Source organism: Haliotis rufescens, unplaced genomic scaffold (assembly GCF_023055435.1).
Source record: "Haliotis rufescens isolate VD_foot unplaced genomic scaffold, xgHalRufe1.0.p SCAF_11, whole genome shotgun sequence".
Taxonomy (NCBI): Eukaryota; Metazoa; Mollusca; class Gastropoda; order Lepetellida; family Haliotidae; genus Haliotis; species Haliotis rufescens.
In genome coordinates, this window is record NW_025963791.1 from 1,715,409 (window position 1) to 1,729,947 (window position 14,539).

Genomic DNA, 14,539 nt, shown 5'->3' on the forward strand with positions numbered 1-14,539 from the left:
GTACAAAGACCATTCTCATTAAAAAATAATCATGTCATGCTGCAAAGAACAAGAGAAATACTAAAACATCAAACTTCAATGGTCAGAGAAACCTATACATAACAGCAAATATAAAACAATGTAAGAATAAAATTTACAGGTACAACAATGGGATTTTTGAAAGTGCAAAACAGCAAAAGCACATACCCGAATGACACGGTATGTTGTTGAAGCCAGGACTATAATGACACAGTAGGCTCAGTGCAGAATTCCTGAGTATGTCGTCAATTTGTTTTGAAATACAAAGGGGAGACAACTGTTAGTTTGGCATCAAAGTCAATGTGAAATGACAAGAAATCAAATCTAGTTCTAATCCAGCTGAAAACAATTAGATTATGCCTGAAACAGACAGTGATGCTATTTTAACATGGGTTACTTCAAAATGAATATACGAAATGTTTTCAGCTTTTAGGTTCAGTTCTTTAATCTTAACTATGAATCATAACCATTTCCAAAATACACCTTCCGTTTCATTTATGTTCTTTTACTGTGTGGGTGTGTAGTATATTTCAAGCATCAATAGCCTGATAAAAAGTAACATAAAGAAAGATGAACTTGTTTAAGTGACCATGGAGCCCAACTGGACAATAATACACAGAGACACAATGCACATACACAAGGGGACGTTATCACAATGCCTACTGTGAGTGTTAGTAAAACATGTGTAACTGGTGTATTTTACCACACTTCACCAACTGAGACAGGTGCTCCTTCAACTGACACATTCCTTAGAATCATATTAATGAACCTTCACAGGTATAAAAACATTCCTTTGTGACATCACAAACAAGGAAAGTTGATTAGGAGAGGGAGACATCAGCCTGACATCAGTCTTACATATGTCCACTTGGAATTCCTGTTATCAAGAATATCCCTATCACATAGATAAGAAAAAGAGGACTGGCAACTGACAGGCATATTATGAGGTATGATCTATAACTTATATTTTGGCACACATAGCCTCTTGGACTAAGAGTGAGTGAGGGAGGGAGTATTTCACACCAGTAATCAATCTCACAGTGAGTTGTGTTTTACACGGTTTGAACAGTATTCCAGTTATGAAGGGAGTTAGCTTGTCAGAGGCAAACCCAAAGTGATGCAGGTCTTATACCACTTTGGTGAAACCCACTAGCACAGGTATAGGGCAGAGTGAACTATAATCACAGCAAATCTGGGATTCCAACCTACATCATAGGTTTCTGGCACACCTCAGGAACACAACTCGAACAGAGAAATGTGGCGCCTTAGACGACACAGCCACCCGTGTAACTAAGTTTGGAAGAGTGTTCCAAAGTGTTATCAGTGGTCCATGGCAGCAAGTTAAATTGCCAGACAATCAGTTAATCCCAGGAGCAACTTCCAAGTTCTCAAAATGCTAAGCTGCCATTGTAACCACCTAACCCGCATGTGCCTGTTAGAGCAAGCATTAGGCGATGGGACCGGCCTCAGAACATTCAGCATGTAGCATGCTGGAGATCCATGTCCTGATGTGCCTGTTACAGCAAGCATTAGGTGATGGGACCGGCCTCAGAACATTCAGCATGTAGCATGCTGGAGATCCATGTCCTGATGTGCCTGTTACAGCAAGCATTAGGTGATGGGACCGGCCTCAGAACATTCAGCATGTAGCATGCTGGAGATCCATGTCCTGATGTGCCTGTTACAGCAAGCATTAGGTGATGGGACCGGCCTCAGAACATTCAGCATGTAGCATGCTGGAGATCCATGTCCTGATGTGCCTGTTACAGCAAGCATTAGGTGATGGGACCGGCCTCAGAACATTCAGCATGTAGCATGCTGGAGATCCATGTCCTGATGTGCCTGTTACAGCAAGCATTAGGTGATGGGACCGGCCTCAGAACATTCAGCATGTAGCATGCTGGAGATCCATGTCCTGATGTGCCTGTTACAGCAAGCATTAGGTGATGGGACCGGCCTCAGAACATTCAGCATGTAGCTTGCTTGAGATCCATGTCCTGATATGCCTGTTACAGCAAGCATTAGATGATGGGACTGGCCTCAGAACATTCAGCATGTAGCATGTTGGAGATCCATGTCCTGCAAGACCATTATCCTCTGGAAACAGACACATGTAGCACTTTGTACACTTGAGGCCTGGTCATACACAACAACCATTTTTCACAGAAATGACACAACTTCTATCAACATACAGCATTCAATGCAACATGTTATCTTCTTCTAATGTTTTATGGTAGAAGATGTACTGCACAGGAAAAGTCTTACAAAATAAGCATGTACAGATCACAATGTGCCATTGTCAGTTGAAAAGAAGAAGTATTTATAAGAGATTTCATTTCACCCTACAAGGAAAAAAACACATATAAACCTATAACCTATAAATAACAGCTCCTGCCTCACATTTTTCATAAATTCCTATGAAAATCTAAAATCTAAAAGCTAATTTTTTATGGCCTCAACACAATACAGGCACAGATGTTGTGGAACACACATGGAGCAGACACACAACAAGGGCGGAGCAGTGGGAAGCAGAGTAGATCAAGCTAGTGACCAGTAGGGTGATAACACCAGTATCACATGCTACTACTACTTCCTGGTGATAATTACTATATCACATGTCAAACAATCGTCCATAGTTCACCCTATAATCACAGAATATCTACAGATCAAATCAGTCGATGAGTGAGTTATCATGTTACATGACATAGGCGATATTGCCAACATACTGTGACGAAATACGAAGTGTACATTCTTTACACCTTATAATCTCAGGATCAGCTTAACACAGCTAAACTCTTACAAATGCACACTTTAAAAAATTCCAAACCTGAAGAACCTAATCATCACTCTTTGACCACTGATTAAGTCATCAAATGAAATACTTCAAGTGCCAACATTTCCAAGATCTTCATGAGAACTGAATCCGTAGTTTCCATTCTCCTGTGTTGTAAAATGGTAAAACGATAAAATTTCAGAAAGGCCAGACCAATATATTTTCCGTTTTACAGATGAGTCAAACTAATTGGCAAAAAAATGAGAAAAATGTAAAACATATTTCATTGAAACATTATTTTGATTGCATTTATGTTAAAACCTAAAGGGAATTAACCTGAAAGGAACTGTGACCAAAAAAACAATATTTTGCCCCTGGCTTATTGGCATTTTGACCACAAAAAGTCTGTATTAAAAACATTGAATTAGTCTGGATTTACAAAACTTTAATTATCACACTGTAAACTTGTCAACCACAGTTAACAAGTTGCTAAGATACACTTCTGTGTAAAACACAAGACAACACCATCAGTGAGTAAAACATGCTATTAAAGGTCTCTAAACCTAGCATCCCATACATATTTTACATCTACCCCAAGCGTACAATCATTGGGTCGACTGATACTATTACTGGTAGAAAAGTATAAAAATTTAACACAATGGAATGTACACAACAAAGCCAAGCTAGATGATATACAAAAATTGTACCAAAACAATTAAGCTTCTATCTTCAGCTTAAGCTACGAACACATATTGGCACTAGCAAAATATGCATAGCAAAATACACACCTTCAAACACACAATCTTTCCATACTTCACAGATCTTAGAAAAAGAACTCATTTGATTAAAAATCTTTGAATGGCATTTAGAAGTGATACACATAAGAGAGAAATTATGGATGTAAACTTTGTTAATATGAGGAACACCATGTTTCAGAGTATATACTTACTCCTTCATCATTCACCTGATGAAGGAGTAAGCATATACTCCAAAACATGTACCTCATAATGAAGAAGTTGACATTCATAAATTCTCTCTTCATTTGATTGAAGTCAAAATAGAATGTCCCAAAATATATTTCATAAGTGTATGCTTTGATGACGTTTTCCTTCATACAAAGTAAAAATAATTTTAAAGACATGAGGTTGGTTTTGTTTCCAATTACTTCATCTAATAGCCCAACAAGGAGAATTCCACTGTTTTTCATTCACAAAACAAAATTAAGCGTCTTTTCTTTTAATAAAATCTGATTAGCATGGACAAAATACCTAAGAAAATAGCGACTGAATGGTTTAAACATTTATGAAGTATTTCTGTTGCAAAAATAAACATATCTATTGCATCCTGGTGACTGACTAGAAAATGCATAAGAAAGCAAAAATCAATCGATGAATAATGAGGTGACTGTCACATGTCAAGTGTCCACTGATATAAAACCTTGAAAATAATTGGGTGTACTTTGCACCTGTCATAGGATCCTACCAAATACATTCATCCATACTGATAATAATAAGGATAATAAGGATAAAAATTAACACGACAGATCTAGCTTGACTGTATGAATATCAATGTCTAGTCAACAGTCAAGGTGTAAAGGACCCTTCATTGTATGTTCAAGAATCAGTGTTAGTACAGTGGGGTACAAAATCAATATATACCATCCAGGATATTTGTAGAGTGTCTTACATAAACACGGAAAAGAAATGGCTGGTAAATTGCATTAGCAAGAGTACCAAGGATGATGCGATGCTGGTGGCACACATTGCCGTGACTGCTGGCCATTGCATATTGATTAAGTGAGCAGAAGCTGTAGCACAATTTGCAGAAACTGCCTATAATGGTAAAAATAACAAACACAATTATAAACTGATCGACCCTATGACCAGCTGGGACAGCCTTGCAACACAGCGGTACTTGTTTACAATATTAAGTACACTACCTCAAGAATGGGTAATTACTGGAACAGAAATGGGGGGTCTGGCGGGATATATATTACACACAGATATGACTGAATGACAGATTATTGACGTTTGGTCTGTATCATATACTCACCACCAAAAGAAACGCAGGCCATAGAAACATATGGAAAAGTATGTATGTTAAGAAGAGATTTTTCCAATGTATACCACTTAATGACAAAACTAACAATCAGCCAAGTGTTACCACAGTCTTTGTCCTCATCACAATATGGTGCACGTGATTTATATGCTAATCCTGCACGAGACAAATGGTGCATCTGTTGGTTCACAGAAGTATGTTCATTTGTGCATCAACCAATCTTATATCTCTTGAATAGGAGTAACGCTTCATATACTAACCAACATGTAGGGTATTCGCATTTCTTTGGGCAGTGAGCATACCTGCAAGTTAGCAGGATTGGTGGGTTGGTTAGTTTGTTGTTTAAAGCCGCACTCAGCAATATTCCAGCTATATGACGGCGGTCTGTAAATAATCAAGTCTGGACCAGAAAATCCAGTGATTAATATCATGAGCATTGATCCACGCAATTGGGATCGATAACAAGCATCAACCAAGTCAGCGAGCCTGACCACCCGATCCCGTTAGTCGTCTTTTACGACAAGCATAGTCACCATTTACGGCAAGCATGGATTGCTGAAGACCTATTTTACCCCGGAATCTTCACGGGTCAAATTAGCAGGAAGATTGCTGAGTGTGGCATAAACAAAGAAACAAACAAAACATTTCTAAGTACTGTTAAGAATCAATTTCAAATGTAATTTTTCCACCAGATTCTGGCTTCACTCTGAACTAGGTGGTTCAAACAGTGTCGTCCAACTGGCCAGCAGGTAAGTAGCATGCACAGCTCTACAATGAAAGCCCTGTTAGAAAGTCTCTATATACACAACAGCAGCCCTAATACTGGCAGCACTAGCACAACATGAGTATTATACAATAGGAAGCTACAACATATGTTTAAGATACATACATAGAAATGACACACAAATTCGCAAATAAAAAACTAATCAAATCATGATAATCTATAAAAAAAAATATACACTTGAGAATATGTCAACCATGTACTTAAAATGTCAGAAACTTCAAATCACTTTGCACAATATTACTAAAATATCCAAATTAATTATCAGACTAATTATTTATACTTGTGAACTATGAAGCTTTAATGTCCCGTATTCAAGACCTTGTTTTTTAGCATTGCACCAACATTTCTGACCTTTACCTGTAAAAGCGACTTAGAAATAAAATATCAATGACAAAGGAAACTAAATTTCTGACCTTAACTGTCATAATGAAATCAACATTTATATGATTTTGTTAAGTACAATTTGACATTATTCAGAAATTTCCCAAAATAAAACAATCGACATGAAATGGAGGCATATCACTATGTTCACAACAAACACACTGTAACTGTAACGCAAGACAAACAGTAATTGTAGCTGTCTATAACTCTCAGCCATATTGAACAAAGTTAACTCTAGCAAATGACATGCACTGTGTATCCCCATACCCCCATATATTTCCAAACCACATCCATCACCAAACTGAGACGGCTCTGTTACACTATTCACAAAATGTCTTGATCACTGACAGAGACAATGACTTCTGAAGATTAACTCTACAGAACTGGGAAACATATTTATAGCAAGTCAATCAAGTTTATAAAGAGGCAAGTGAATGAAAGCTTGAACACAGTGAATACTGCCTATTGCTACATCAGCAAATTTGAAGCCATCACCAGCAACCATCAAAGAGAAGCTGATGTGAATGATTATTGTCCCTGTGCCATTTTAACCAAAACAATCCTGAATATTCCACCTACAATTAGAAATAAAGCTAGGCTACTGAGCTAATGTACCTAAAGAAGGTTTGAGGAAAATGCCCCATGCACAAAAAATACAAAACTGTAGACTTAACCAAGGAACATGTCTCTCAGTGTTTCCTGCCTCACGTGTATCTCTGTGAAGCTGAGAGAATACTGGCAATCCATCAGACAGCCATTCTACTGTAGCCACAGGTGCCATCACTTGAGACTGATGTTGCTGTGTGCAACATCCTAACAGAAATATCTTGGTTTCAATTTCAACAGTATCTAAGTTATATCCTGGCACGTCCATGTGGGAGCCGCTTTCAGCAATATTCCAGCAATATCACGGCGGGGGACACCACAAATGGGCTTCACACATTGTACCCATGTCGGGAATCGACCCTGGGTCTTCGGCATGACGAGCGAATGCTTTAACCACTAGGCTACCCGACCGTCCCTAATGTGGGAGAAAAGCCCAGAGTTGTGCAAATTGTCTATATAAACCCTTTGTGGAGACCCACGAGAAGGGTGGAGTACCGACAAACCAAGAATCACAGATGAGACAACAGTTTTGACCAATATGAACAACTTATTTAACTTCATGTACTTATCTGTATGATCAGTGGCAGAAACACACAATGTCACAACAATGTCCCACAATAATGTGATGACCTCAGTCTGTTTTCCACTCCACAATCACACACTTCTTATCCTGTGCTCTCCCAACTTAGAAACTGACAAAGGAGGGTGCTTATCAAAGCCATATACAATCAAGTCACAGCAAACAAGCTTTGTTCAAATGTCAAATAAAACATTTATGATAATAGATACTATGCAATCATATACCCCTTCAAGGCTGCTGTTTCTGTACAAAATCATTAATGGACACATATAAAATATGGATTATGTAAATTTTCTAAGTAGGGGGCACTTATAACAATTACTTGTTGATTGGTCAGTGGCATTGGTTGGAGCAGGTGCTTTTTACAGCAAATCTTGTATTCATTATGTCTTACATTTATGCAAATCTCCAAGCTGATACAGCATCTTCCGAAGAAAACAGCACATCACGTGTCCCACTACGTCACAGATGCATACCCCAACACACTATATACAAAGTGAGCAATTATTATGTACACAACACAAGACATACCAATTCAACAATAAACTGGACAACAATCATCTTTGGGTATCATCAATGTAAGTAATAGATAGCAGTAAACAAACAGCATGTTCTTAGGACAAAGAATCCAGGAACAGACTATGCATATACAGACATGGTAAAAATGGAAGAGTCCACTTGGAGGTGATTCTAGCAATGCTGAAGCTGGGTTTGTACATACACAAGGATTGTCTTAAATTCTTTTAAGATGTAATATGATGGAAGAGTCCACTTTCCAGCCATGCTGATTGAGGATATTTACATATTTATCTCCTATTTATGATATAAACTATCTCAACAGTAGATGGGGATACTCTGACATCCCCATGTCCATAGGAGTCCATGGGGAGTAGACAAGTCATTTTGACTTGGGACATATATATATATTCTAAACATATCTTCAGAGTCGAGTGGTTCTTCCAGATTTTTACAAGTCTGAAGACTAGTGGCTATCTCTAACCCTGTGTCATATATCTACTTTGTTGAAGAGCTAAGTGTGCATACATGAAGGAAGGTCACTGTAGCTTGGGCATGACAAGCTTCCTACATGAACCCGGTACTCTATTTTGTGATTTCTAAATGTGTGCAATGAGCATCTTCATATGCAACACATGACTTAGTCACCAACATGCTTGTCAGTCATGTTTTAAATCCTATTTATCTGTAGTACCTCATCAAACAATAAAAGTCTCAAACCTACAATGGAAGTAATCTTACAATCACTAGTTTCATAACTATCCCAATTATTATTCACACATTGGCAGTGAAACGTTGCTAACTCATACCTGAATACCAGTACATGAAGACAACAATTGGTTATCGACATTAACCAACATCACAAGGCCATAGTGAGTGAGTGAGTTGGGTTTAACGCCGCTTTTAACAGTATTCCAGTTATATCGCGGTGTGTCAGCTTAATGTGGGAGGAAAGCCCGAAGTGATGCAGGTCTCAGACGTTTACCACTTTGGTGAAACCCACGAGCATGGGTATGGTGCTGACAAACCTAGAAACATAATCGGGGCGAACCAGGATTCGAACCCACAATCATAGGTTTCTGGCATGCCCAAGGGACACAACTCTGCACAGCGAATCGTGGCGCCTTAGACGACTGGGCCCCCAACAAGGCCATAGAGAAAATAATTAATAGATTTTTATCCCACCTCACTTCACTGTCCCAAGTGCCTACAGATGGAGCAAATCACTTTGTGCAATGCCTTGTTTCTTTAGTCCATGGAATCATACAATGGTCAGGTATGGCAACATTCACCAATCAGTCTCTGCCCAGGAACAGTTGGATTAATAAAATAGAAAATAAAGTCAGCAAAATTCATCCAGCTTCAATTTTTTTTTTAAAGATTTGGAAGGAAAAGTAATACTTTATTTGTTGTGGCCCTTGTGACAATGGTTGGACAAAACAAAGTTAACTCATTGATGAAACATCAAGTTTATGCTGTTGTTAGCACGGTGAAAATGGTGAAGAATGATAGATCCATAGGACAATAATGGCTGTTGTAGACACAGCTGTTGGCACCATGTACTGTAGACCCGGCTGGTGGGCGCCATGTACTGTAGACACGGCTGGTGGGTGCCATGTAGTGTAGACACAGCTGGTGGGCGCCATGTACTGTAGACACAGCTGGTGGGCGCCATGTACTGTAGACACGGCTGGTGGGCGCCATGTACTGTAGACACGGCTGGTGGGCGCCATGAACTGTAGACACAGCTGGTGGGCGCCATGTACTGTAGACACGGCTGGTGGGCGCCATGTACTGTAGACACGGCTGGTGGGCGCCATGTACTGTAGACACAGCTGGTGGGTGCCATGTACTGTAGACACGGCTGGTGTAGGTAGATATGGTTCACACACAGATCCAGTTCTTCTCATCATCAAGTACATCAAAATCACAGTCTTATATCTAGCAATAAACTATAGGGTGCTGTACTTCACATTTCTGTAGACACACCCTCCCTGGAACTTCACAGAGTCAGACAGTCTTTTGTCTTTAAATATATAACAGATGGCCACTTGTTTCACTTGCTTCAACTTGTAGAATTCATAAGCAAGTTACTGTTAATAGTAAATTAAATGAAGCATTCATGACGGGTACCCAGGAGGTAGACATAGGAACCAATTCACGCTCTCATGGATTCAGTGATATAATTTGGACTGAAATGATACCCTAAGCACATGATTTGATATCATACTTTAAAACTATTACCAATAAAACTCTTTTTTCCCCAATCCTTTTCTGATGTCATGTCTTCATGTTGTATTAGCACCATTGCATGATCAGTCCGACTAACCAACTTGAGTACTGCGAAGCAGACGTCGGTGAATCACTTCAGCCTAACAAGACATGGGTGACACAATCACTGGTCCCTCGTGGCACATTGACATGAGCAAGTTATGAGCAGGATTCAGTATTTGGTGTCCTTAGGTCAGCAGTAGGCAGCAATCTCATGATGATGGGCAACACCAGATACTCATGAGGTTACAACGTCATCAGTGTCTTCCATCACAAACTATAGCTACATTACACAATGTTGGGTAAATCAGGAACATATCTTATCATGTCAAAGGACAAAAGGTGCAAAAGATTAAAGAAAATACTGTGATTTATGTAAGGTCAATAACTAAAATATGTCTAATGTAAACTATTCTTTACTTAATCTATTGAATTAAAAGTGTAAAAATATCTACATCAATATATGTTAGACAATGTAATGACTACATTTCTGAGCTCAAAATATATCTAACAATAAATTCAACCCATCGGATGGGTCAGTGTCTTTGCTGACATCCCATGACATCCCATGGCAGCCATGTGATCCCCTGTCTCCTGGCTGCCTCATGCTTCACTGGAGCCCTGCATGGCCCCGGGGTGGGGGGCCAGGTTGTTGTACTGCTGCATGCTGCTGTACCTCCCAGGGTGGTACTGAAAGTCATGTAAACAAAAGTACAGCATATATAACTTGCCACTATCCAAGCCATGCATGTTAGAATGCATACAGCAGCTATGCTCTGGTCAGACGGCCATGGAAGGCTGCAGGAGGGACAGGATAGCAGGGAGAGCATGATTGTATAAAATGAGGAAAACAAAGCCTTTTAAAATGTTTGGAAACAGAAGGTACTACAAAATGGTGAAAATGGACGCATCTGTATTTTATGTGTGTTTCTCACCTCCCTCCAACTACTTTTCATTTTAAAGCTGATCCATTGGTTGGAGTGAGTACACACCAACCCACCCAGCCAGTAACATGTTTAAAGAATTCCTTGTGACATAAAAACATCTGTGCTGTATTCTATCATAAGCATATTAACAGAGAGTAAGTAACTCTATCCAATGCTTTATTTTCCCTGTCTTTTAAGCACTCCAATATTTCATTCTTTAAAGCTCTCAACATCAACACCGCCACCATTATTGTAAATATCTTGAACAACTGACAATTGATTAGTTGTATTCTACTGGAGCATGGAGATGAGAACACCAGAACATTATAATTGATGCCTGTGAAAATGGAGTGTAAACCAGTGGTCAATAGCTAGAGCAACAGCCCACACTATTTGGGACGTCACATTCAGCCAGATCAGCAGTGCCATGGCCTCATCCACAACAGGCTTTGACAAACATGAGGCACTGCATGTAAATATTGGGCCCAGGAATCCACACGAAAAAGATAATTAAGGCTCATCATATTTTCAATTTATGAATCCATATACCCCTATTTAGAAACTGGACATGTCACCAAAATATGGAGATGACCATTTAAATTTGTGTCAGAGCCCTTTGTCTTTCTCGACAATAAAACAAGTTAAAATAAAATCATACAGGAAAATTAACCTTAAAAATCCTAGATATATTTTTCTTATTGAAATGAAATCTAACATATATGATGAAGTTAATGTATGTTACAACCACTTCATATATATGAAGCACAAGCAGTTCTTTCTTTCAGATCAGTCAGTAAAAGAACGAAATTCAGAGCAAATTACAGAAATAATTAATTAGGGTGATAGGCAAATGCAGCTACAAGCCAAGCGCGATGGGTGAAGCGCTACTGGTCATGGCACTGGTAATTGTCATGTTGTCATGATTTGGATGAAAGAGAGCGCAAGTGAGTATGGTTAACGCCACTTTTAGAGCTTTCCAGTAATTTTAGTTGGGGAAACCAGGAATGGGCTACATATGTGGCCAATGGAACCCAGGTGTTTTGGTCTGACATGTAGGTCCAAGTTATCCTCAATCTATCAGATATTTAAACAGGACTGAGTTTTTCAATGCTTATGGTTTTAAAAAACTGCTTTGGGTTTTAAAAAAAACACATCCTCAATTGAAAATAATGTATTACAGGAATTGCATTTTGACACTGAACCTCTTCAGCCAATGTTTCAAAGATCAATGTCACCTTTAATAAACACCTAACAGTCCTACTGTTTGCACAGGTAAGCACTAAACATTGTTATAAAAATAACTGTCAATGCCATAATTATCTTAAGACATGGGTGTCATCTATGTAGAGATACTTACTGCGGGAGGAGGGGATTCCCCCATTGGCAAGTTCAAGGTCGCTCCAGACTCTTCATTAACACTTCTGAAACAAACAGTTCATGATAAACATTTCATCATGAATTTGGCATTAACTTTGCTAATTTACTGGAATGTTATTGGTCAATCAGATGATTTGATGCCTGCAACACCACATAAGAATAAAGTTTGCCCAACTGAACTTACATAGAAAGCTATGGACTGTAGCAGCCTCTAGCTGTCATGTTATTTAGTGGAGTAAAACAATGTTTCCAAATATGTACATGTATCTGCATTTTATCTTCTGTAAATGATGAAAATGCCAACAACTCAGGCCCTTGGGCAAGTCACAATGCCTTATCATGTGTTCTTCATTAGCTAGCTACAAGAAGCATGAGAGACAAGAAACCAATTCCACCCAGGAATCCCTACACTGTGAACTACAACAATAGGATGTACCAGGTAGAGGTCAAGAATTTGGTTATTGGATACAAGTTTTAAGAAGAGCAACAAAAGCAGATGTCCCAAGACAAGCAATAGCAAACAAACACTAGAAGTAAATCATGAAATAAATGCGTCTCCAAAAGAATGCGACTGCTGGCCCCTAGCCAAAAATGTGACTCAATATGAATGCGACACCCCCTCCTCTTACTTACTTAAATTAGGAATTTAACGTGCGCTTTCCGACATATGCTTATTTCGCGCACGGATCGCCTCCTCTTACTTACATACTTACCTATATTGGAGATTTAACGTGCGCTTTCCGACTGTAAGCGTATTTTGCACACGGGCCCGCCCAGGCCATTTAATGTGTTTCCGAAAAGGGCGAAAGTGATGTTTGCAACCCAGGAGGGGGGGTTTGGGGGTTGCTTATATTGCGGTTTCGAAATTTTGAGATTAGATATAAATTATGCCATTTTTTGTTTGTTGACACTTTTAATTTCCGATTTTGAGATGGGTAGGTTTAAGCTTATTTCTAGGATTTTAAGGGATAGTTTAGCTGCTTTATCGGCGTTTTCATTGCCGTATATTCCTACATGGGCGGGGATCCAAATGAATACTATTTGTTTGCCTGCCTTAGTTAAGTCGTTTGAGCTTTTTAGTATATGATTTATTAGTTTAGGGCGTTTTTTGGTGTTTTTATTTTGGAGGGCTTGTAGTCCACTGAGCGAGTCGGTAAGTATTAGGATTTTTTGTTGTTTTTTAGATTGTTGATTATGAAGGGCTGAGGCCATGCCCATTAGTTCGGCCATGAATATTGATTGATTGTTTGGGAGTCAGTAGGATTGTGTGGCTTTAGTTGGTTGTGTGATGTGGACTCCAAAACCTGTGTGTTTGGAGATTGGATCTGAGGATCCGTCTGTGTAAATGTGTCCCCTCCTATTACTTACTTACTTATATTGGAGATTTAACGTGCGCTTTCCGACTGCAAGCGTATGTCGCACACGGGCCCGGCCAGGCCATTTAATGTGTTTCCGAAAAGGGGAAAAGTGAGTTTGTGCAACCCAGGAGGGGGGCTTTAGGGGTTGCTTATATAGTAATTTTGAAATTTTGAGATTTGGAATGAATGCCAAGAGTGGGTGGAGGACGAACTAAGGGAGCTGTGTGTGTTGGGTGGATGTCAGATAAGGTAGTTTTGGTTATAACATTTTATTTGGGGTTTAAATGCGACTAATTAGTCCTGTTTTAATTAGGTATATGCCTAAGGCTTTGAATATTTCTAATTTATTTTTTGGATTTAGGATTGATTCTAGTGTAAGTGCGGTTTTAAGATTTAGGGTGGTCTGTAGTGTTGTTCGGTGTGTTTGGTAGTGTGTGCAGTGAATGAGTACATGTTCTGGTGTTTCTTGTTGTTTGCAATGTGGGCAGTTTCCTGGTGTGTGTGGATTAGCTATTTATGGTGATTATTTAGTTTGGTGTGGCCTGTTTGTAATTTAGTAAATATTCTGTCGATTTTTTTGGATGGGTGTAGTATTTTTGGTTTCGTTAGTTTTTTTTGAGTACTTTCCTGATTTGGCTATTTGAGTTTTGGTATATATTTTGCCATTTTTTGTTGATTTTTTGTTTAGTGACACTTCTGATTTCTGATTTTGAGCTGGGTAAGTTTAAGCTTATTTCTGGGAGTTTAAGGGATAATTTTGCTGCTTTATCTGCGTTTTCATTTCCAAAGATTCCTACGTGGGCAGGGATCCAAATGAACTCTATTTGTTTACCTGCCTTAGTTAAGTTGTTTGAGCTTTCGAGTATTTGATTTGTTAGGTTTTTAGTGTTC

The 14,539-nt window shown here is 38.9% G+C and overlaps 1 protein-coding gene across 2 annotated transcripts in view; it reads right to left on the reverse strand.

Moving 5' to 3' along the window:
- Nucleotides 1–9,073: 9,073 nt before the first annotated feature.
- LOC124144570 (protein tweety homolog 1-B-like) overlaps nucleotides 9,074–14,539 on the reverse strand; it is a 36,042-nt gene continuing 30,576 nt past the window's right edge. For both annotated transcript variants that reach the window (XM_046514048.2, XM_046514046.2), the window contains 2 exons: nucleotides 12,271–12,334; nucleotides 9,074–10,677 (listed from right to left, as the gene is read on the reverse strand). In XM_046514048.2, the coding sequence (XP_046370004.1) occupies nucleotides 10,591–10,677; nucleotides 12,271–12,334 (151 nt within the window). In that variant the 3' untranslated portion in view covers nucleotides 9,074–10,590. The remainder of the gene's footprint in view (nucleotides 10,678–12,270; nucleotides 12,335–14,539) is intronic.